General features: G+C 66.3%; 10 protein-coding genes across 10 annotated transcripts; 6 read left to right on the forward strand and 4 right to left on the reverse strand.

Annotated features, from left to right (window-relative positions):
- Nucleotides 1-24: 24 nt before the first annotated feature.
- Nucleotides 25-1,563, reverse strand: RHOBADRAFT_51483 (uncharacterized protein; the record flags this gene model as incomplete). The annotated part of the gene is made up of 9 exons (XM_018415864.1): nucleotides 1,385-1,563; nucleotides 1,221-1,272; nucleotides 1,067-1,124; nucleotides 991-1,000; nucleotides 894-926; nucleotides 803-835; nucleotides 612-742; nucleotides 289-545; nucleotides 25-175 (listed from the first exon to the last, which is right to left on the reverse strand). Exons 1-9 carry the CDS (start codon nucleotides 1,557-1,559, stop codon nucleotides 25-27), a joined length of 900 nt encoding a protein of 299 aa, XP_018273706.1. The 5' UTR covers nucleotides 1,560-1,563.
- A 62-nt stretch (nucleotides 1,564-1,625) lies between these two features.
- On the forward strand, nucleotides 1,626-2,968 carry RHOBADRAFT_33822 (uncharacterized protein; the record flags this gene model as incomplete). Its single annotated transcript, XM_018413147.1, has 3 exons — nucleotides 1,626-1,958; nucleotides 2,032-2,230; nucleotides 2,308-2,968. 3 exons carry the CDS (start codon nucleotides 1,626-1,628, stop codon nucleotides 2,943-2,945), a joined length of 1,170 nt encoding a protein of 389 aa, XP_018273707.1. The 3' UTR covers nucleotides 2,946-2,968.
- A 134-nt stretch (nucleotides 2,969-3,102) lies between these two features.
- Nucleotides 3,103-3,815, forward strand: RHOBADRAFT_41654 (glycosyltransferase family 1 protein; the record flags this gene model as incomplete). The annotated part of the gene is made up of 3 exons (XM_018413924.1): nucleotides 3,103-3,364; nucleotides 3,423-3,612; nucleotides 3,686-3,815. The coding sequence occupies 3 exons, from the start codon at nucleotides 3,103-3,105 to the stop codon at nucleotides 3,813-3,815; spliced, it is 582 nt and encodes a 193-aa protein (XP_018273708.1).
- Nucleotides 3,816-4,295: 480 nt separating this feature from the next.
- RHOBADRAFT_51486 (uncharacterized protein) lies at nucleotides 4,296-6,769 on the forward strand (the record flags this gene model as incomplete). The annotated part of the gene is made up of 5 exons (XM_018415865.1): nucleotides 4,296-4,667; nucleotides 4,749-4,918; nucleotides 4,991-5,453; nucleotides 5,526-5,799; nucleotides 5,877-6,769. 5 exons carry the CDS (start codon nucleotides 4,296-4,298, stop codon nucleotides 6,704-6,706), a joined length of 2,109 nt encoding a protein of 702 aa, XP_018273709.1. The 3' UTR covers nucleotides 6,707-6,769.
- Nucleotides 6,770-6,888: 119 nt separating this feature from the next.
- Nucleotides 6,889-7,866, reverse strand: RHOBADRAFT_41656 (uncharacterized protein; the record flags this gene model as incomplete). The annotated part of the gene is made up of 5 exons (XM_018413925.1): nucleotides 6,889-6,921; nucleotides 7,046-7,179; nucleotides 7,279-7,448; nucleotides 7,558-7,674; nucleotides 7,739-7,866. The coding sequence occupies 5 exons, from the start codon at nucleotides 7,864-7,866 to the stop codon at nucleotides 6,889-6,891; spliced, it is 582 nt and encodes a 193-aa protein (XP_018273710.1).
- Nucleotides 7,867-9,072: 1,206 nt separating this feature from the next.
- RHOBADRAFT_66024 (uncharacterized protein) lies at nucleotides 9,073-9,988 on the forward strand. The gene is made up of 4 exons (XM_018418850.1): nucleotides 9,073-9,193; nucleotides 9,348-9,441; nucleotides 9,575-9,696; nucleotides 9,786-9,988. The coding sequence occupies exons 1-4, from the start codon at nucleotides 9,093-9,095 to the stop codon at nucleotides 9,895-9,897; spliced, it is 429 nt and encodes a 142-aa protein (XP_018273711.1). The 5' UTR covers nucleotides 9,073-9,092; the 3' UTR covers nucleotides 9,898-9,988.
- Nucleotides 9,989-10,047: 59 nt separating this feature from the next.
- Nucleotides 10,048-11,936, reverse strand: RHOBADRAFT_33826 (uncharacterized protein; the record flags this gene model as incomplete). Its single annotated transcript, XM_018413148.1, has 8 exons — nucleotides 10,048-10,299; nucleotides 10,385-10,520; nucleotides 10,609-10,677; nucleotides 10,792-10,898; nucleotides 11,015-11,179; nucleotides 11,306-11,462; nucleotides 11,569-11,641; nucleotides 11,757-11,936. The coding sequence occupies 8 exons, from the start codon at nucleotides 11,934-11,936 to the stop codon at nucleotides 10,080-10,082; spliced, it is 1,107 nt and encodes a 368-aa protein (XP_018273712.1). The 3' UTR covers nucleotides 10,048-10,079.
- A 564-nt stretch (nucleotides 11,937-12,500) lies between these two features.
- RHOBADRAFT_51490 (uncharacterized protein) lies at nucleotides 12,501-14,218 on the reverse strand (the record flags this gene model as incomplete). Its single annotated transcript, XM_018415866.1, has 9 exons — nucleotides 12,501-12,511; nucleotides 12,591-12,662; nucleotides 12,750-12,918; nucleotides 13,048-13,225; nucleotides 13,302-13,472; nucleotides 13,529-13,540; nucleotides 13,604-13,908; nucleotides 13,969-14,074; nucleotides 14,169-14,218. The coding sequence occupies 9 exons, from the start codon at nucleotides 14,216-14,218 to the stop codon at nucleotides 12,501-12,503; spliced, it is 1,074 nt and encodes a 357-aa protein (XP_018273713.1).
- A 1,203-nt stretch (nucleotides 14,219-15,421) lies between these two features.
- RHOBADRAFT_9657 (uncharacterized protein) lies at nucleotides 15,422-16,440 on the forward strand (the record flags this gene model as incomplete). The annotated part of the gene is made up of 6 exons (XM_018419249.1): nucleotides 15,422-15,495; nucleotides 15,563-15,627; nucleotides 15,686-15,770; nucleotides 15,934-16,003; nucleotides 16,069-16,255; nucleotides 16,361-16,440. Coding segments are annotated over 6 exons (561 nt in total), but the record flags the coding sequence as incomplete, so codon positions are not given.
- An 824-nt stretch (nucleotides 16,441-17,264) lies between these two features.
- On the forward strand, nucleotides 17,265-19,084 carry RHOBADRAFT_66025 (uncharacterized protein). Its single transcript, XM_018418851.1, has 10 exons — nucleotides 17,265-17,312; nucleotides 17,434-17,587; nucleotides 17,657-17,761; nucleotides 17,837-17,962; nucleotides 18,038-18,078; nucleotides 18,151-18,266; nucleotides 18,333-18,407; nucleotides 18,471-18,650; nucleotides 18,717-18,824; nucleotides 18,896-19,084. Exons 1-10 carry the CDS (start codon nucleotides 17,281-17,283, stop codon nucleotides 18,907-18,909), a joined length of 951 nt encoding a protein of 316 aa, XP_018273715.1. The 5' UTR covers nucleotides 17,265-17,280; the 3' UTR covers nucleotides 18,910-19,084.
- Nucleotides 19,085-19,374: the final 290 nt, after the last annotated feature.

Below are 19,374 nucleotides of genomic sequence, written 5' to 3' on the forward strand. Positions count from 1 at the left end.
CCGCCCGCCGACCCCGAGGCCGCCTCACAGCTTGCTCGCCCGCTCCTTCTCGGCCTTGCGCTCCCTCCACCGCCGCCTGAACTCGTCCCACCGTGGATCCCGGAGCGCACGCTTGACGAGAAGGTCGTATGGGCGTTGGTCGCTCGCGTACAGGGGAAATTCGGGCTCGCGCGCGCTGCGGGGGGAAGAAGGAGGAACGGTCAGTCAGGGTCGAGCGAGCGCTCGGTTCGAGGGACGGCGACGCAAGGGCCACAGGCGTCGAGAGGAGAGAAGAGAGACAGAACGCACTAGGCAAGCATGGCGACGTGGATGAGGATCTCGGCCGTGAGCCCCGTAACCGCCTGCGGGCTCGTCTCGAACGAGTGAAAGCGGTGCCGCCGGCCGTCGAACCACGGGTAGTCCTCGAACGTGTAGTACGGCGCCGCGCCGCTCGTGACGACGGCGGGATGAGGTCGGTGGAAGACGGGGTGGGTCGGCGACGAGGTGAGGAAGCCCTCAAGCGGGAACGAAAAGACGCCGGCGACCTCGGACGGGTTGATTTCGGGCTGCGCGCAGGGTCCAGAGCGTCAGTCGTGGCTCGAGATTCGATCGATGAGGAGAAGCGGGCGCACCTTGAGCGTGTAGTCGAGGAGGAGGCAGACGACGGGCGTGACGAGCATCATCGAGCGCGCGAGGAACGGCGGGAGCGCGGTGAGATACCGTATCCGGGTTGTGTCTATCGGCAGACCGATCTCCTCGAAAGCTGTGCGAGACCCGACATGTCAGGTGCGGCGGCGAGGGGTGAAAGCGGGCGCAGACGGACCTTCTCGTCGGGCGGTCGCCTCGAGGTTGATGTCTGCGGGCCGAGTGAGGTCAACGACGCTCCACGTGAGGAGAGAGCGAAGCGTACGCACCTGTATCGTCCATCTTGCCGCCGGGAAGCGCAACTGCGCGCAGGGTGGAACCGTCAACATGGCGCGAGACAGCTCGCGAGTCGAGGGCTGAGCGGACCTTGTCCTGGCTGCGGAGACGCGAGAGGTCAATGCCAGCTTGTATGTCGAGCCGAGGAGGGGGAAGAGGGACGCACATATGTCCGGAGAGTCTCGCTGCGAGTCGAGAGGATCACGTTGAGGTTGTCGCCGGACCTGCAGGAGGAGGGGAACGACCGGTGAGCTCGCTCTCGCCACGCAACTCCTCACGCCGGTCTGCCAATCGTCGAGAGAGCTGCAGGAGAGACTCGCCTCGAGCCGAACAAGCACACGAGGACGGCTGCGCGACCCTCGGGGAACGGGTCTTTGTGGGGCCGGGCGAGAAGGCCGGGTCGAGGGGAGAGGGAGGAGAGGAGGTGCGAGGGCGGGTCAGCTGCTGTACGGGGGGGCTCAGACGGGACACGGGAGGTGCTCACAAGGGTCTGGCGGCGGCTTGTAGCGTGCGAGGCGGTTGATGGCATCGACCGACTTGGCCGACAGCGGCTCGACCGAGCCCTGAAGGGCGACGTCGACTTGGGCGAGCTCGCCGTCGTGGTAGTGGCCGAATGCATCGACAGAAGAGTCGTCGTACGGGTCCTTGTCGGCCTTCATGGCGAGTGAGCGGTGTGTGACGAGGGGTAACCTTCGAGGAGATGAGGTTGCTCTCCTCCGTCGACCATGTCGGGCCCGCCAAAGCTCTCGTTCGGGCTCAACAAGAACGCCCTCCCCCGACAAGCACCCAAGAAGCCTCCACCGCCCTCTCGAGCCCGCCCCGTCTTTGGCGGCGACGACGACGACGATGCTCCTCCTCCCGCTCCGCTCGACACCTCGCGTGCCAAGAACCGCCCCGCCGTGTCGACTGCGACCCTGTCCCGCCAGCAAAAGGCAAAGCAGCAGGCCGAGCTCGCCCTCGACAGCTCCGTCTTTGAATACGACGAGGTGTACGACAACATGAAGGCCGCCGAGAAGTCGGCTCAGGCCCTGCGCAAGGACGAGGGCGCAGACCGCAAGGTGCGCCTCGACTCTCTCTCTCCTCTCGAGACTCTCCTGCGCCCGCGCTGACCCACCCCCTCCCTCTTCGCAGCCCAAGTACGTCTCCAAGTTGATGGAGACGGCCGAGCTGCGCAAGCAGGACCGGCTGCGCGCCGAGGACAAGATGATCCAGCGCGAGCGAGAGCGCGAGGGCGACGAGTTTGCCGACAAGGAGGCGTTCGTCACCGAGGCGTACAAGCTCCAGCAGGCAGAGCTCCGAGTCGCCGAGGAGGAGGAGAAGAAGCGCGAGGGTGCGTCCCCTCTCCCCTAGTCTCGCTTCCGCTTTGCCCTCTTGCGCCGACCATACTGACTCGAGATCTCCCTGCAGAGGCCGAGAAGAAGAAGCGCGGCGGCATGACGACCTTCTTCAAGAGCTACCTCGACACGACCGAGGCCGCCCACGCCGCCGCTGTCGCCGCCGCCGCCTCGGCGCCCAAGGTCCCGCTCGGCCCCGCGCGACCGACCGACGACGAGCGGCAGAAGACGGACGTCCAGGTCGCGGCCGAGCACGAGGCCAAGACGGGCCGCCGCGTCGAGCTCAACGAGGACGGCGAGATCATCGACCGGCGCCAGCTCATGTCGGGCGGCCTCAACGTCGTCGCCAAGCCCAAGCCGTCGTCGTCTGGCGGCGAGAGCACGGCCGGCGGGTTCGCCGTCCCGATCTCGGCGCGCGCGCAGCCCAAGCCGGCCGGCGGCGACGGTCCGGGCGGCGCCGAGTCGCTCCTGCACCCGGGCGTGTCGGCCGCCGAGCGCAAGCGGCAGGCGCGCGAGCGGCAGAGTCGCATGGTCGAGCAGCAGATGCTCGAGCTCGAGCAGCGGCGCAAGCGCGAGGCCGAGGAGCAGCTCGAGCACAAGGTGCAGAAGGTGGCCAAGCGCAACGACGACGACAAGGTGGCGGCGCTCAAGCGGGCGGCCGAGGAGCGCAGGAAGAAGCGTCTCGAGGAAGCGCAGAAGGCGTCGCAGTAGTCCCCCTCTCTCTCTCCTTGTTGTCGGGCCCCGCCTCCTTCTGTTGCAACATTCGCCGCACGTGCCTTTTTGCGACTCGGCGCGAGACGGACGGCGAGCGAGCCTCTCTGCTTCCACAGCGCCGCCGGCACTCGCTGGCTGCGTCTACACGCTCAGCATGCCTCGCACGGCCGTGCTTACCGTCGGCTCGACCCGGTTCGACCCCCTCGTCGCCGCCGCCCTCTCCGCCTCATCACTCTCGGCGCTCTCCTCGCTCGGCGTCACCCGGCTTCTCGCGCAAGTGGGCAACAGCGCGCTCCCTCACGGCTGGCAGGAGGGGGCGAGTCTCAAGGCGGGCGGGCTCGCGGTCGAGGTGGTGCGCTTCCTGGGAGATCTCGAGGACAAGGTGGGGGAGGCGGACCTCGTCGTCAGCCACGCAGGTGCGCTCTCGTGCACTCTCTCTCCTCTACAGCATGCCCTGACGGTGGCCTCATACAGGCGCCGGCTCGATCCTGTCCTTCCTGCGCCCCCTCCCCTCCTCGTCCTCCTCGACCTCACCCTCTCCCTCCTCTCGCCCGCACCGCCGCCTCGTCCTCGTGCCCAACTCGAACCTCATGGACTCGCACCAGGCCGACCTCGCCGACGAGATGGAGAGCAAGGGCTGGGCCGTCGTGTGCCGCGAACCGAGGTGCGTCCCCCTCTCTCCCCCTTTTCCGCCTGTCCGACGGAACCCTCGCTGACCCTGTGCACCCTGCTCGCAGCGGCCTCGCACACACGCTCGAGGAGCTCGCCGAGGAGCTGCAGCAAGGGCGGTCGGCGCAGCACAGCTTCCCCGAGCTCGACACGGGCAAGGTCCAGCGCATCATCGACGAGACGCTCGGTTTCGTCTGAGCGCACAGCCGAACAGATTTCTAGACCGGTCCGTCTCGCTCAGTTTCCTCTTCTGTTCTCTCGGGACGCGTCACTGACAAGACACACCCGCAGAGCCAGCGCACCGACCGCACTCCCCCTCACGCCGTTCACGATCTCTTCAAGCTGCACACGGCCTACCAACGTCCTCTCGCCGTGCCGTCCACCCTCGGCCGACCTCGAACTGTCGCCGACGGCCGACTTGGCTCGCACGGCGTGTACGCCGCGGGCTCGCCGTCGCGCGCGGACCGTGAGGAAGGGTGCCGATGGATCCAGCCAAGCTGCACCCGCGCTTGCTCGTATTACTTCAGCGAGGGACCGCGTGCAATGAGTCTACTTTCCCTCACTCTGTCGAGCTGTGCGAGAGGAAAGCACCCTTGAGCAAAGTCCGCGGAGAGAAGCTCCTGCCCCGTCGCGGCGCGGCGCGGTTCGCCATCAACTCGCCTCGCTCGTCGTCCGAGCATGCCGCCGCGCAAGAGGGCACCTGCAGCCCCAGCACGGCCACTTCCTCGCCCCAACACCGCGCACCCGTGCGCCTCGCAGCTCGAGGCCGCCCTCTCGACGCTCCCCGCTCGACCTCACGCGGCGTCGTACCACGCCTTCCTCACCTCGCCGTACTACCCTGCGCCGCCCTCGCCCTCGCCTACCAAGAAGCGCAAGAAGGCTGAGCCGACGCTCCCGCCTGCGGTTGACAGCGCGCTCGATGCCGCCGTCGTTCAGCAGAAGCTCCTCGCGTGGTTTGACGGTGTGCGCGCGACGAGGGGCATGCCGTGGAGGAAGGACGTGGACCCGGCGACTATGGACGAGGAGGAGCGCACGCAGCGAGGGTACGAGGTGCGTCGCGGCAGTCCCCTCTGCCTCGCTCCCCTTTCCTCACGAGCGACGTCGACTGACTGAGGACCTCCCTCGTCGCAGGTCTGGGTCTCCGAGATCATGCTCCAGCAAACTCGCGTCGACACGGTCATCCCGTACTGGCTCAAGTGGATGGCCAAGTTCCCGACCGTCAAGGCGCTCGCCGAGGCCGACATCGAGGAGGTCAACGGCGTTTGGCAAGGGCTCGGCTACTACAGTCGCGCTAAACGGCTGTACGGCTCTCTCTCTGTGGTTCGTCGACGTCGACCCGCCGCAGAGCCTAACTCGCTCGGACCCCCCTGCAGCCTCGACGGCGCCCGCACGGTCATGGACTCGCACGACGGCGTCCTCCCCTCGACCGCCGACGGCCTCCTGTCGATCGACGGCATCGGCCCGTACTCGGCGGGCGCCATCTCGTCGATCGCGTTCGGGCAAAGGAGCGCGACCGTCGACGGCAACGTCATCCGCGTCCTGAGCCGGCTCACGGCCTTGCACGCCCCCGACAAGGCCAAGAGCACGGCCAACTTCATCTGGGCGCTCGCCGACGTGCTCGTGCCGCCGCAGCCGAAGCGGCGCAAGAAGAAGGCGCGTGACAGCGACGGCGAGGGCGGCGAGGTAGGGGGAGAGGGCAAGTGCGGCGTCGGTGGCAAGAACAAGCCGGGCGCCTGGAACCAGGCGCTCATGGAGCTCGGCGCGACGGTGTGCACGCCCAAGGCGCCCAAGTGCGACGAGTGCCCGTTGAGCGACGAGTGCCTCGCCTACGCCGAGGTGCGCACCCACCCTCCTTCGTCCTCTCCCCCTCTCTGCCCGACTCGAGCTGACTTGCCTCCGCGCACGCAGGCCCGCTACGTCGCGCATCAACCAAAAACCTCATCGTCATCAAGCCCGGCTCCCGCGCCCGACATCGAGGACCTGTGCGACCTGTGCGCGCCCCTGCCGTACGAGTCGACCGCCGAGGCCCGTGCGCACGGCGTCGAGGTGTTCCCCATGGCCAAGGAGAAGGTCAAGAAGCGCGACGAGGACTCGGTCGTGTGCGTTGTCGAATGGGTCGCGAGCGAGGGCGACAAGGGCGACGAGGAGAGGAAGGTGCTGCTCGTCAAACGGCCAGAGAAGGGTGAGCTCGACTCTCTCTTTTTGTCTCTCTCTTTTGTGACGCCTCTCGCTCTCTGTCTGACGCACTCTCGTCGACAGGTCTGCTCGCCGGCCTCAACGAGTTCCCCGCCATCGACCTCGCGCCCGACTCGCCTCTCCCCTCCCCAAAAGCCCGCACCAAGCTCCTCAACTCGCTCCTCGCCACCCTCCTCGACCTCCCTCCGTCCACCCTCTCTCCCTCGACCGACTCGCCCCCCTCCTCCCCCTCAACCACGTCGACCTCGACGCCGCGCATCCTCTCGCGCACGGCCCTCCCGCCCGTCACCCAGATCTACTCGCACCTCGTCCGCACCCACCACGCCGAGCGCCTCGTCCTGTGCTCCTCGTCGCCTCCCGCTCTGCGCCCCGCCCTCTCGGCCAAGGAGGCGGCCCGCGCCGCCAAGAAGGCCGGCGCCGACGACGACGCGCTCGTGCAGTCGCTCGCCGGGCGCGCAAAGTGGGTCGACGCGGCCGAGGTGCCGACGGCCAACATTGGTGGCGCGGTCGCCAAGGTGTGGGGCGAGCGGCTCGCTGTCGTCGGCGGGCGGGCGGCGGGCGGCGTCGAGGGGAAGAAGAAGGCGGCAGCGGGCGGCAAGGGGAAGGGCAAGGGCAAGGCCGAGGGCAAGGCGGACAAGGGGCAGGGGAGCCTCATGGGCTTCTTTGCCAAGAAGGAGCCGGCGCCGAAGCCGTCGAGGGACAAGGCGGCGCTCGTCGGCGGGCAGGAGCGGGCGAGCGAGGCGGAGCGGGACGCGAGCGACGACGACGGCGAGGTCATCGTCGTCGAGGAGGCGACGAGCGGCGGCAGGACGTCGGTCGAGGAGAAGAAGGTGTACAAGAAGCGGCGGATAGCGCCCGCTTCGGACGAGGAGGACGACAAGGCGGGCTCGTAGAGAAAGCTCTCCCGCACGGGCCCTTTTTCTTCGCCGTCTCTCCTGCAAGTCGTGCCTTCCCTCTCTCTCTTCTCGTAAGCTCACTCGGATGGCGAGAGTGCGTGCGAAAGCGATGTAGAGATACAACACGAGTACAGAAGGCGACGACCACGGCGAGCAAAGGAGGAATGGTCGGACGAGGGCTAGTCGTCTCGCTCGTCGCGGAATCGAGGGTTCTGCAAGGGACGACGTGTCAGACGGCTCTCTTTCTTCATGACGCCCGAATGAGACGGGACCGGCGACGGGCTCGAGGCCGGTCGCGTCCCAGCAGGGCGAAAGACGAAAGAGAGCGGGGCGCACCTCGTCCGGGACGCGCTCTCCTGTCGGCACGTCGCGGTTGGCGCCGCTCTCGCCGTACGTCTCGTCGACCTCGCGCTGTCGCTGCGCCTCGATCTCCTCGCGGTTCTTGAGGTGGCCCCACCCGCCTCGGCCCGCTGCGGTCGTTCGTCCAGCGTCAGCTACATCCTCATCATCAATTCTCGCTCGTCGTCGGGCGGCGAAGCCAGAAAGAGAGAAGAGAGAGCGTGACGGACCGTCCCAGTCCTCGCGGTACTCGTCGCGGACCTGCCCACCCGACTTGCCGCGGCCGTACTGGCGGTTCTCGAGGTAGCCCGGGTCGAGGTCGGCGCGGATGATGCGCTCGTCGAGCTTGGTGCCCGACACGTACCGCAACGAGGCGACGGCGTGCTCGTGCAGGAAGAACCTGGGTGCGGGCAGGAGTGGGTCAGCTGGGGCTCGGCGCACGGAAGGGACGGCCGGCGAGGAGGAGCCCTCGCCGCGGCGTCCCGCAGGACGAGCGGCGGCCGACTCACTCGACGAAGCAGAAGCCGCAGGGCGTCTTGAGGTTGCGGTCGAGGCCCATGATGATACGCTTGATCTCGCCGACCTTGGAGAACAGCTCGTAGATCTGCTCCTCGGTGGTGAAGAAGCTGCGGGCGGGGTGCGGGGGCTCAGCTACTAAGCGGCGAGGCCTAAAGAGAGGGCGAGGCGCACCTCAGGTTGCCGACGTAGACGGTCGACGAGATGGCGAGGTTGGCGTGCTGCACCTGGAGGGGGAGAGGCGAGCGAGAGTCGCGGTACGAGCTGTAGGACGACGACGACGTGACGACGGTGGTGGCCATGGTGCTCAGAGCCCTCGCAAGCCTCGCTCGGGGCGGTCGCGTCGAGTGCGAGTGCGGTCGAGCTGATGAAAGCCGCCGCCGACCTCGACCAGGAGGAGGAGAGCAACGCCGCTCCCTCTACTACGAGCCACGACCTCGCCAGCTGTACGCTGTAGCTCGAGGGTGCTCCTCCGCCACGCCCCGCACCAGCTGCGCGGCTCAGTGCTTTCGCCCAGCGCCTCGCCGACCTCGACAACTTCCTCATCTCCAACTGCCTCGAGCTCAACGAGGCAACGCTCGGGCAGCGTGTACTTCGCACAGTGCGAGCTGCACGGATCGATCCAGCTTCTCGACCAGCCACAGCACAGCTCGACGACGTAGCTCTGCGCGGCCGCCTCCTCGCTCGACGCTTGCAGGCTTCCAGCTCGTCGCACAGCTGGCGGCGCCCGGAACCGGCATACTGCGCTCCAGTGGCGGGTCAAGGAGACGTCTCTTTGTCCCCTCGAGCACCGCTGCGACGGCACGAGCTGCTTCCCGCTTGTGGCGAGGTGACCGTGCACGCTCTCGCTGCTGCGCACGAGACCGGCGCACCCTTGTGTGCTCCGGCGCGACTCGCTCTTTCGCTCGAGCGGCTCTGCAGCCTACTGCTCGCCGCACTTGCGCGCTGTGGTCACGGTCCCTCGACCGTGGCACGAGCTGCAGCAGCGACAGAGACTGTTCGGCCGTCACTGCTGCGGTCCCGGCCTTCCTCGTCGTTCCTGCTTGGTCGGCGCCACAACGTCGACTGGACTGAGACGCTCTGTCGACGAGGCGGCGGCAGCCACAGCTCTGGAGAGCGTGCACCGGGCGACGCTCGTCCCTCGGACGTGTTCTCGTACGAGAGCGCGGCGTCGTCGCCCGCGTCCAGTCTGTGCTCCTGCGGCCCGGCGTATCTTGCAGCCGTCGACCGAGGTCAGGAACACGGCAATGCCCGCGACGCCTGGCCCTCAGGCTCTGCGCTCGACCGCTCTCTCTCGCTCGCCGCGATTTTCGGAATTCGGCTTGCTCGCCAGCGCTCATCCTCGCGGCCGTTTGCGCACGTCAATGCATTGCAAGACTCTGGAGAGCCCCTCTGAGCCCTTGCGAGCTGGTCTCGAGAGTGAGGCGGTGCAAGCTGTCAGCGTGTCGACGTCTACGGTCCACCGCGAGCCTTCGCTCGGCTCGTCTCCCTCCTCCACCACACTCTCTGCCCGACCTGCACGACCCCCATGTCCGGCCTCGACAACTCGACTGCGTCCCTCGGCGACGCGCAGCTTCCGCCCCAGCTCCAGCAGCGCCTCGAGGAGGAGGTCGCCCGGTTCCAACACAGGTCCGTCCCGCGTCGTCCTTCTCGCTCGCCTGGGGCGCGGCTGTGCCCTCGGGGCATGGCGTGCTGCCTCTAGAGGCTGAGCTGGAAGAGCGACGTGCGCACGAGCTCATCCTCCCACTCGCACTCCCCTCCCCTCCTCCCCGCTCGGCAACAGCACCTCGGTCGACGACGACCTCGCCCAGACGACGGCCCGCCACGACGCCCTCCTCAAGGACAAGGTCGCTGCCGTGCACGCCCAGAACGAGCATGTTCGTCCCTCGTCCCTTTCACGCCCCCATCGCGCCGCCCTCTCCTCCTCGCCCCACACGACGAGCCGCGAGCCGAGCCGCCTGACGTCCTCGCCTCCCCACCTCCCTCCCTCGCTTCGAACGCGTCGTGCAGGCCAAGGACGTCGCGCAGCAACACGGTCCCTCCGACCCGCCCAACGACGCGCTCCAGGGCAAGGCGCACACGCACGGCGAGAACGACCCGGTCGCGGCCCTCCAGGAGGGCGTCGACAGCAAGTGAGTGAGCTTGGCCGTGCGCCTTCCTTCTGCTCGACCTCCTCCCCATCGAGGGACGACGAGCTGATAGACGACGACGGTGCCCACAGGCGAAGCGCCGTCGCCGCGCAACGGGCAGAGCTGTCGGACCTCGAGGAGCGGCTGAGGCGGGCGGACGAGGTTGAGCAGCGGTTGCGGGCGGCGCTCGGCGAGAAGGCGTGAGTGAGGCTTGTGTGCGTCCTGGAGGAACGAGGGGCGAGGCGCGCTCTCTGTACATAGTCCGCAACCGCAGGCTCTTTGTGTTTCTCTCGTTCTCGCCTCGTAGAGCTGTCGTTTCTCGCGCTCTCGAGAGTGACAGCGAGAGGACAAACAGAGAGTGTATAGAGGCTGAATTACGTCTCGCGCTAGACCGGTAGAGGAGACTGATCGACCGGCGGTGCAGGGAGCGCGGGCGACTCGGGTACGGCAGACGCGGCGGAGGCGGCGGCGGCGGACGAGAACTGGAGCTGATTGGGCTCGGGTTGGGCGAGACCGGGCGACATCAGGGCAGGTTCTGCGGGCGGGATGACGGCGGGCAGGCCCTGGACGCCCTCGCGGTTGCGGAAGAGCGTGATCTCCTGCTGCCTGCGAGGCGAGGCAAGAAGAGGCGCGAGCGTCAGTGCGGGCGTCGAGTGGGACCGATGACGAGAGAGGCACAGGGGGGACGCACTTGAAGTAGCGCCGGTTCTCCTCGTCGATGAGGACCAGGTTGAGGTAGTACCGCGTCGAGAACTTCTTGTTGACGTCGCGGAATGTCGGCGTGAGCTCGAACCCACCGAGGAACAGCCGGATCGGGATCGTCTCGCCTGCGAGGAGAGGATGAGAGAGAGAGAGAGAGAGGTCAGGCGGGATGGCGAGAGAGGAGAGAGGCCGAGAGGACGACGGCGGACGGACCTCGCACGGGCGCGCCGTCCATGATCTCGAACTTGGTGATCGTCTCGCTCTCGTTGTACTGGTTCGGCGCTGCGTAACGAGGCACAAAGTCAGTGCCCCCCCTCGAGAGTTCTACGGCGGAGCATGCGCAGGGGCTTGCTCGTGCTCCGCAGAGACGGAAGAGGACGAGGACAGCCGACGCACCTGCTCCCGTCGTTTCTCGCCGGATGATGCTCAGCTCCATGTGCTTGATCTTGATCCGCACGAGGAGGAAGTAGATCTTGCCGACAATGACGTCCTTGAGGTGGTACCTGCGCGCACAGGGCGAGAGAGTGTGAGTCGCTGCACGACAAACCTCCAGGGGCGGCCAGCTGGCACGCAAGGCTCGCGCTTGGCCATCCCGAGCGAGGGGGCAACGGCGACTCACTTGGCCTTGTTGTACTCGAACTCGATGTGCAGGCAGTCCTCGATGCCGACCTCCATCTTAATCGAGTTTGTAATGTCGGGCGGCATGCGGTACGAGTGGACCCACAGCTCCTTCTCCTTGACGATGTCGGCCATTCGTCGCGAGACCGTGACGCGAATGAAGTAGCTGTGGTGCAGGGAGGCGAGAGGGCGAGTCAGTCGGCCGTCTCGCTCGAGCATGTTCAGGACCTGGGGCGAGCGGGACTCGCGCCTGCACCGGGCCCAAACGAGGACGAGGACGAGTGGGACGCACCGCAGCTTGACGTTGATGCCGTGATAGCTCTCGTACTGCTTCTCGACGTTCTTGAACTCAAAGTCGAACGCCTGCGCCGTCCGCATCTCGCCGGGCGTCGCCAGCTCTTGCACGAGCGAGAGGAACTCGTAGTGGTTGCCGCGGTCGTAGAAGAGCTCTGTGGGTGCGAGAGAGTCAGTCTGGCTGCTTCATGCGCAAAAGCGGGGTTGTGATCCCGCTCGGCGGAGGAGAGAGGCCCGGGAGAGAGGGAGAGAAGGACGCACCGATGCTGCCGACAAACTCGACCTTGACGCCGTCGTGCTTGATGCCCTTGCCGTCCTTGACCCTCACGATAGCCTGCAGGACAGTGCGCGTTCTCGCTCGAGGTCAGGGTGCCGTCGCTGCGCGCTCCCCCCACTTGGGCGAGGTGGGCGGGGTACGGCGTCGCGACAACGAGAGAGAGGGAACGCACCTGTCCCCGCACACTCTCGCCATCCAAGAAGACCGGGCAACGCTCCCTCCCGGCGAGCGCGTCTGCTTTGGCGCCCTTGCCGCCGTGGTCGCCCTTGACCTCGACCGACTGGCGCTCGTCCTCGCCGGCGAGGCGCACGTCGACCTCGACTGGGTGGCCAAAGTTGAAGAAGGATGCCATCGTGGCACCTTGTGGGCGGTGGCGCGGCGTCGGACAGCGGGTGAAGGCTGGCTCGAGCGGGGGTGACGATGAGGGGAGATGAGGAGGCGGCTGGGGTTGTGAAGGCGAGGAGCGGGGTGGGCGAGCGACGGCGAGGGTCGGTGGTAGCTCTGCTGCAAATCTCTGGTGTCCAGAGCGGCAGTGCGCGAGGATGAGGTCGAGCAAGAGGTGGTGCTCCTCGTCGCGAACGGCGGCCGACCTGCGTGGCTTCATCGTCGCTCGTCCTCGCGTGAAATGACAAGCGGCGTCCCGTTCATGCCTCCTCTAAGCTCAACCGCGCGCCCTGGCCCCGTCCGTATGTGTCCCGGTCGCAGCTTCCTCTCGTCTGTGCGGCTCACGCTGTTTCTCGGTGCGACGTTGGGCTCTCGCCGCGCGTTCACGGTCCTTCGTCATCTCTCGAGGGCGACAGCGAAAGGAGAGTGACGGCCGAGGACGAGCGAAAGAGGGAGGGCATTACAGGGAACTGAGCGACGAGGAAGGAGCAGTGGTCGTACAAACAGGGGCGCGAGGGACCGAGGGCGTCGTCTACATCATACCTGCGCACACTCGACGGGGTCAGCGAGACGGCGAGGAGGAGAGGGCGAGCGAGAGAGAGCGAGGGAAAAGAGGACGGACCGGCGTTCAAGAGGTTGTTCGCAAGAATCTGCTCTTGCACAGCAGCGAGCACGGTACGGATCTGAGTCGTGTCTGCAGGGGACCCAGAGTCAGTCCAGGCCTTGTGAGAGTGAGAGGAAGAACAGGGGGAGAGGGAAGAGAGGAAGAGACCGCACGCACCTGTTGCGCAGGTGAGGTGGAGGATAAGGGCCCGGCGCTTGTTCTCGTACAGGCTCGAGAAGTGCTGCGACAGCCACAGCGTCGTCGCCTCGTAGCTGTTCGAGCCCGTGTACTCGGGGACGTAGTCGCTCAGTCGGTACAGCTCGAGCTTCTGGCGGAACAGGTCGATCTGCGAGCGGGCGAGCGCGCGGCGGCTGAGTCAATGCCTGCGACGTGGAGGGGAGGGTACGACGAGGGGAACGTTCGAGGAGGGAGGGGCACGAGGAAGAGAACGAGGAAGAGGAAGAGTGAGGCGCACCTTGTTGAGGAAGAGGATCGTGCTCGCGTTGGCGAACCACTTCGAGTTCGAGATCGACTGCCACAGCGTCGTCGCCTCGGCTATGCGCGACACGGACTCGTCCTCGTACAGCATCTGGTTATACTCGCTGATCGCGAGGACGAAAAGGAGGACCTCGACGTCGCTGAAACAGTGGACCCTGCTCGACGAGGTTGTGAGCTCGAGACGTCGACGACGGCGAGCGACGACGGACGACGAGTGACATAAGGACGCACCACTTCTTGCGCTCCGAGCGCTGACCGCCGACGTCGCACATGCGGTACGTGGTGCCGTGCACGTTCAACGACACCTCCGAGATGCCCGTCGACTTGACGCGCGAACGCAAGATGTCCTGGTCGGACGGGATGTAGCCAGGCGAGGCTAGTCGAGCGATGTTGTTGAAGTAGCTGCAGGTCGAGACGAGTCAGAGATTGGCGACGAGGACAGGAGGAAGAGGGCGCACTAGGGTGCCGAGCTGCGCGCGAGAGAGACGAGGTCAGTGCGTCCGGGCGTAGGAGAGACGAGTGAGGGGACGCACTCGTTCAGCTGAAACTCGTGCGCCATGTCGACGGCCTCCTTGGCTCCGTCAAAGTCCCACAGCGCCGACAGCGCCCTGGCCACGTCCGGCAAGAGCTCGCCCGTCTGCGCCGCGAGCTCCGGCTCGTCGCCGAACGACATGACGAGCTCGATATCGGCGTTGAGCGCAGGCGGGACGTCGATGCCGAGCATGTCGAACGCGTCGACGACGACCTGCATCGAGCGAAGCGAGTTGTCGTAAATCACGTCCCGGAAGTCGAGGCGCTCCTGGTCCGTAAACGGCTTGCCGTAGGCAAGCGAGAATTGCTGCGCGCGTCGGTGGGAGTCAGTGGAAGGGCTCTCGTGAGATGGAGAAGGCGGGCGCACCTTCATGATCGTGCTCTTGCCCGACTCGCCGGCGCCGAGGAAGAGGAGCTTGATCTCTCGCCGCTGGTTCTCGCGGTCCTGCGCGAGCGTCTTCTCGATGGCGGCACTGCAGAGAGGAGGAAAGATGGGTCAGTCGATCGTCCAACCGAGGTTGCGAGCGTGCAGCTCTCGGTCGAGAGTCGAAGGGGGAGAGGACGCACTTGCGAGCCTCTGCTTCGTGGTCGACGGGCGTGGATCCTGCGCAGCCCATCTTGTGGATCGTTGGGAGGCGTTCGAGAGCACAGGGCGAGGTGCAGGAGCGAGGGGGAGCAGGAAAGGCGAGCGAGGGGCCCGGCGAGCAGAGCGACGTTCGACAGGGCGGCGGATGCGCAGGCGAAGCAGCGTCGCGAGCGGGGACAGGCTCCTGAAGGCACCCTCGTCGCCGAAGCGTCTCGGGCACGCGCTCGCCATTGTCCAGGAGGTGCGCGCGCTCCAGTGATGCGCGCCTCGAGCGGCGGCGGCGGCACCCCTCAACTTGAGCAGCCGTCCGGCCGCACCCGGGCCGAGCCCTTCTCATCTGCAGATCGCGCGGCACGCCCCCGCCCCGCGGTAGGTCCTTCGAGGAGAGGGAGAGGAGGGAGGGAGAGGTGAGCTGATGACGGTTGTGGTCGGCGGCGGCGCGGTGGGTGCGGGAGAGGGACGGAAGCTGTAGCGGGAGAGCTAGACGCCGAGCTGCGCTGGTCGGGTGAGGCTCAGGAGCAGTGTCGAGGGCGGAGTGGACGCGAGGAGGCGTCAACTGCGCTCACGCTCCTCCTCCTCTCTCTGCACCGCTGCTTGCGTCCGACGGTGCTAGCCGTGGCGGCTGCAGGAGCCTCGGCTCGCTCTGCGCTGCGCTGCCGAGCCTCGCATGCTCGAGCCGACCCACCGCTCCTCGTCTCCTTGTCTCGCGCAGGCGCCGCCCACAAGTCGCAGATCGTGGAATTGCGCAGGCTCGAGCCCTCGGTAACGGCGAACGTTGGTCCCCCGTAATCGTGCTGCGCTTGGCCTCCTGTCTCTCGTCAGTCCGGTGGCGCCGTTCGCCTCCTCGTCCGCTCGCCGAGCCTCGACTTCCTCCCGCTCTCGCCTCGCTACCTCGACTTGTGCTTCTGCTTTCGTCTCCCGCACGGAGCATGGCGTTCCAAACAGAGCGACCCTACGTCGACGAGCCGGTGACGGAGCAGGACCTAAGGTACGTCGCGTCGTTCTCCTCTCCTCCTCCTCAGCTCCGCCGAGCCCTCCCCTTTCTTCCCTCCTCGAGCCGGTCTTCTCTACCTCTTACCCAAATCGTCCTGACTCTCTTCCTCTGCCTCGCAGGGTCGCGACCATCGCGTTCGCCTGGTGCCTCGGGTTCGGCTGTTGGGTGACGGCGGCGGCTTGGGCTCAAACGCACAAACTGTCCGTCTACACGGTCCTCATCTGGACCGAGTGGCTCGTGTGCCTCCTATTCGCCATCCTGTGCTGGCTTTACATGATCGAGGTCATCCCACACTCGTTTACCTTCTTCTTCACGTCCGTCCTCCTCCCTTTTCTCCTTCCTCCTTCCTCTTCTCGCGACTGACGACTGCCCACCTTACAGCATTCTCACTCTATGGGCTCTCCAAGTTCAGTGCCTCCTCCAGATCATCGTCAACCGCTTAAACCGTGAGTCGTCGGCGTCTCGACCTTTCCCGAGTGGACGCTCATTTGCCTCTCTTCACAGTCCTCGTCTCGGATCGGCGGCACCAGAACTACCTCAAGTACGGCATCGCTGCGCTCATTACGGCGATCAACATCTCGGTCTACTGGTGCGTCGAGACGACGAGCGGGACCCTCTCTCAACTGGAGAAGGCCGACCTGACCTTTCCTTCTTTTCCCCTTCAAATCCTTCCCTCTGCCCTCCTTTCTTCTCCCTCCTCGTCATCCCCTCTCGTCCCCCATCTCGACCCTCCTCGCGCCCTCCTCGCGCAGCATCTGGATCCCGGCGCGCCTCCAGGTCTCGGACAGGTACATCGCCGTGAACAAGATCTGGGACCGGTTCGTCTCGCTCACAGCCTATCTCTGCGTGCCGGCCTGACTCGTACTCTCCCTCAAAGCTGCGAGAAGGTCGTCTACCTCATCGTCGACGCGTTCCTCAACTGGCACTTTGTTCGGGTCGTCAAGGCGCGCCTCGTCCAGAACGGGCTCGACCGCTACCGCCCTTTACTGCGCATGAACCAGCGCCTCATCATCCTCTCCATCTCGATGGATGTCCTCATCATCGGCATGATGTCTCTGCCCAATACCTTCGTCTGTACGTCCCTTTCTCGCCTCTCGAGCGTTCCTGAGCGCCCTTGGACGGCTCTCGACGGCCTCGAACACCTTCGGAACGATCCCTGACCCCTCTTGTACGAGCCAGACATGAGTGTGCATCCCGTCGGCTACCTAGTCAAGCTCCTGATCGAGCTGAGCCTCGCGAGCCTCATCGTCGACATCTCGTCCGCCAAGCCTCAACGCAAAGGCGACCTGGCTGGCGCGTTCGAGGGCCTCAAGATTGCCGTCTCGACGCACACGACGACGACGGCTGTGCGCGTCGACGACGAGGAGGGCGGCGAGTACGCCCCGGCGATCCGGACAACCCGCACGCCGGCCCGCCCGGACCTCCAGCAGCGCCTCGACAAGATGCGCCGTGAGCGCCGCGAGCGCAAGGAGGCGAGGGCTCGAGGCGAGGTCCCGGACGACGTCTTTATCGAGATGGGCACGAGGGATCCGTCGCGGCGAGGGTCGGATCCGTCGCTCGACGGCGAGGGCGACGAGAAGGGCGACCTTGCCGACAACTGGCAGGCGAGCATCCACCACCTCCCGTCGCAGAGGTCGACGCCGTCGGGCCACGAGCAGCACGGCGTCCGGTTCGTCGTCTCGGACGACTCGCTCGAGAAGGTGTAGCTTTGGACTCTGCAGTCGAGCATCCTTCCCTTTCTCTCACGCTCCTCTTTCTCGTCTCGACGATCGAGTGGCACGCTGTCGCGCCCTGCACCGTGAGACGCTGCTCCCGGGAGAGCGAGAGAGGCGCCGCATGTCGTCGCACGTTCCCCTCGCTCACTGCCGCCTGGTCGGCGCTCGCGGCGGCTCGTCGTCGACCTCGGCCGAGGGGTTGTCTTACCGTGAGATTGGGCCAGACGGCAAGAGCGGGGCCAAACTTTGCTGGGCGCTGCTGTGACAGGCGCGGTCGATCTTGTCGTCCCGGCCCGGTTTGCCTCACCCGCTCGCTCGCCTCGGCCCCTCACTCGACGCCTTTTCCTGGGTCCGCGTCGACGCCTGCACCTCGCTGCAAGAGCCATGCCGTACCTCGACGTGCCCAACATCAACCTGTGCGTCCCTCGCCGCCCGTGCCGAGCTCCCGCCGTCGCATCCGTGCCCCACACTCCGACCAGCAGTCGTCGTCGACCCACGCACACGGTGCACGCGCTGATCAACGTGATGGACCCGCAGGCGCACCTACTACACGATCAACCCGCGCTACGAGGACCTCGGCATGAGCATCAAATCGCCTGCGCCCGAGAGCGACGACGCCATTGATCCGGCCAAACCCACCCTCGTCTTCAACCACGCCGGCACGTCCTCGTCCAACTCGTTCATGCATCAAGTGCGCACCACGCTCTCTTCCCCTGTCGAACTCTCTGTGACCAAGTCGAGCTGACCGTGCGGCGTGCAGTTCCGGGATCCTCGACTGCGCGAGGCTTTGAACCTCGTCTCGTTCGACTCGCGCTACTACGGGCGCACTGGAGGCGACCCACTCGATCACTTCCAGACCCTCGAGGTGCGCACCCTGTCCGCCACCTTCACGAGGAGCAGCTGGCGCGGGCGTGAGCTGACACCTCCCCCTCTCGTGCAGGAGCGAGCAGACGAGTTCATCGCCATGGTGGACGCCCTGCTCGGTGATCGACCATTCTCCTACTTCGGCGAGTCGTTCGTCGGGTCGCACGTCGGCGCCTACCTCGCTGCCAAGCGACCACAGCAGGTCCGTCGTCCTCTCTCTCTCTCCCGCCGCGGCTGTCCTCTCCGAGGCCGGGCTTACGCTCGCTTTCGTGCGCAGGTCAAGGCCATGGTCCTCGTCTCGCCGTCTTTTGTCACCGAGTGCGTCCCCCTCTTTTCCCTGCGCGACGTGCCACGACGAGTCTCGGCTGACCCGCTTTGACCCGTCGACAGCCCGCCTCTCGTTTACGAGACGCTCAACGCCGAGTGGCGACCAGCGTGCATGGCTAACAAGGACGGCAACGGTGATCGGAGCGGGAGGATCCCCGACGAGGCGATGGCGGTCGTCGGTGCGTCGCTGCTGCCCCTTCCTCTCCTCGCCGGTCGCCAGGAAGCTGACCCTTTGGATCCCGCAGGCGACTACTTCTTCAGCGGCGCGACGCACATGAAGGAGCGACAAGACGCCTTCCTCGAGCAGTACCAGGAAATCAGTGCGTCCCTCTCTTGCCATCTCGCCCCTCGTCCTCGAGCCGACCCGTGTCCTCCTCGTGCAGACGGCGACGGGCAGGACATGTTCCGCGTCGACCAGCTCCTCTTTTGGTTCCGGCGCGAGGCACCATCACCCGACGTGTTCGCGGCGGTGCGGTGCCCGGTCCTGCTCCTCGGCGGCTCGCTCGACCGGACGGTGAGCTCTGAAGGGTCGCTCGAGGATTGGCGAGACCGGTTCGTCAGCGGTGCGTCCCCCCCCCCCTCTCTCTCTTTCACTCTCGTGTACAACATCTGACGCCCCTCTCGCACAGTGCCTGACGAGGACAAGGTGCTGAAGACGATCGAGGGCGGCGCACATCTGCTCGCGACGACCGACTCAAGCCTCGTTAGCCGGTTCGCGCTCACCTTCCTCCAGCGTTGTGCGTCTCTCAGTTCTTCATTCCTCCTCCTGCAGCGTCGAGCACCTCCCCTGACCCGATTTCTCCTGCAGACAAGCTCGCCTGAGCGCTCGCCCTTTCCCCTCTTTCTCGACCTCCCTTCACACGTCGCCTCGTCGCCCTCATAGCATGTCCGCATCTTCACGACCTGTATCGTCATCAACACATCCCTCGCCGCGCGCCCGCCAAGGCGCTTCGCCACGTGCTGCTCGAGCCCTGCCAATGCAACCCTTCCTCGACGGCATCGTCTCGCGCGGCGCACCGAGACGGGGCGAGCCGAGAGAGCGACAGGCTATCAGGCGATTCTTTCTTCTGCGCGTAAGCCTGCGAGAGAGGCGTGCTCTGCTTGACTATGGCTGGAAAGCGGCCGGCCGTCGACCACGTACGGAGCAGGTCGAGGTGCACGGACCGACGCGAGCGTGTGCGCTTCTCGCCCGTGGAGCCCGACGATGACGAGTCGACTTCATTTCGCTAGTGCTGTGCCTCTCGCATCTCGCAGCCAGAAAAGCAGAGACCTTGGCCGGCGAGGAAG

The sequence above is a fragment of the Rhodotorula graminis genome (genome assembly GCF_001329695.1).
Source record: "Rhodotorula graminis WP1 unplaced genomic scaffold RHOBAscaffold_2, whole genome shotgun sequence".
Classification (NCBI taxonomy): domain Eukaryota; kingdom Fungi; phylum Basidiomycota; class Microbotryomycetes; order Sporidiobolales; family Sporidiobolaceae; genus Rhodotorula; species Rhodotorula graminis.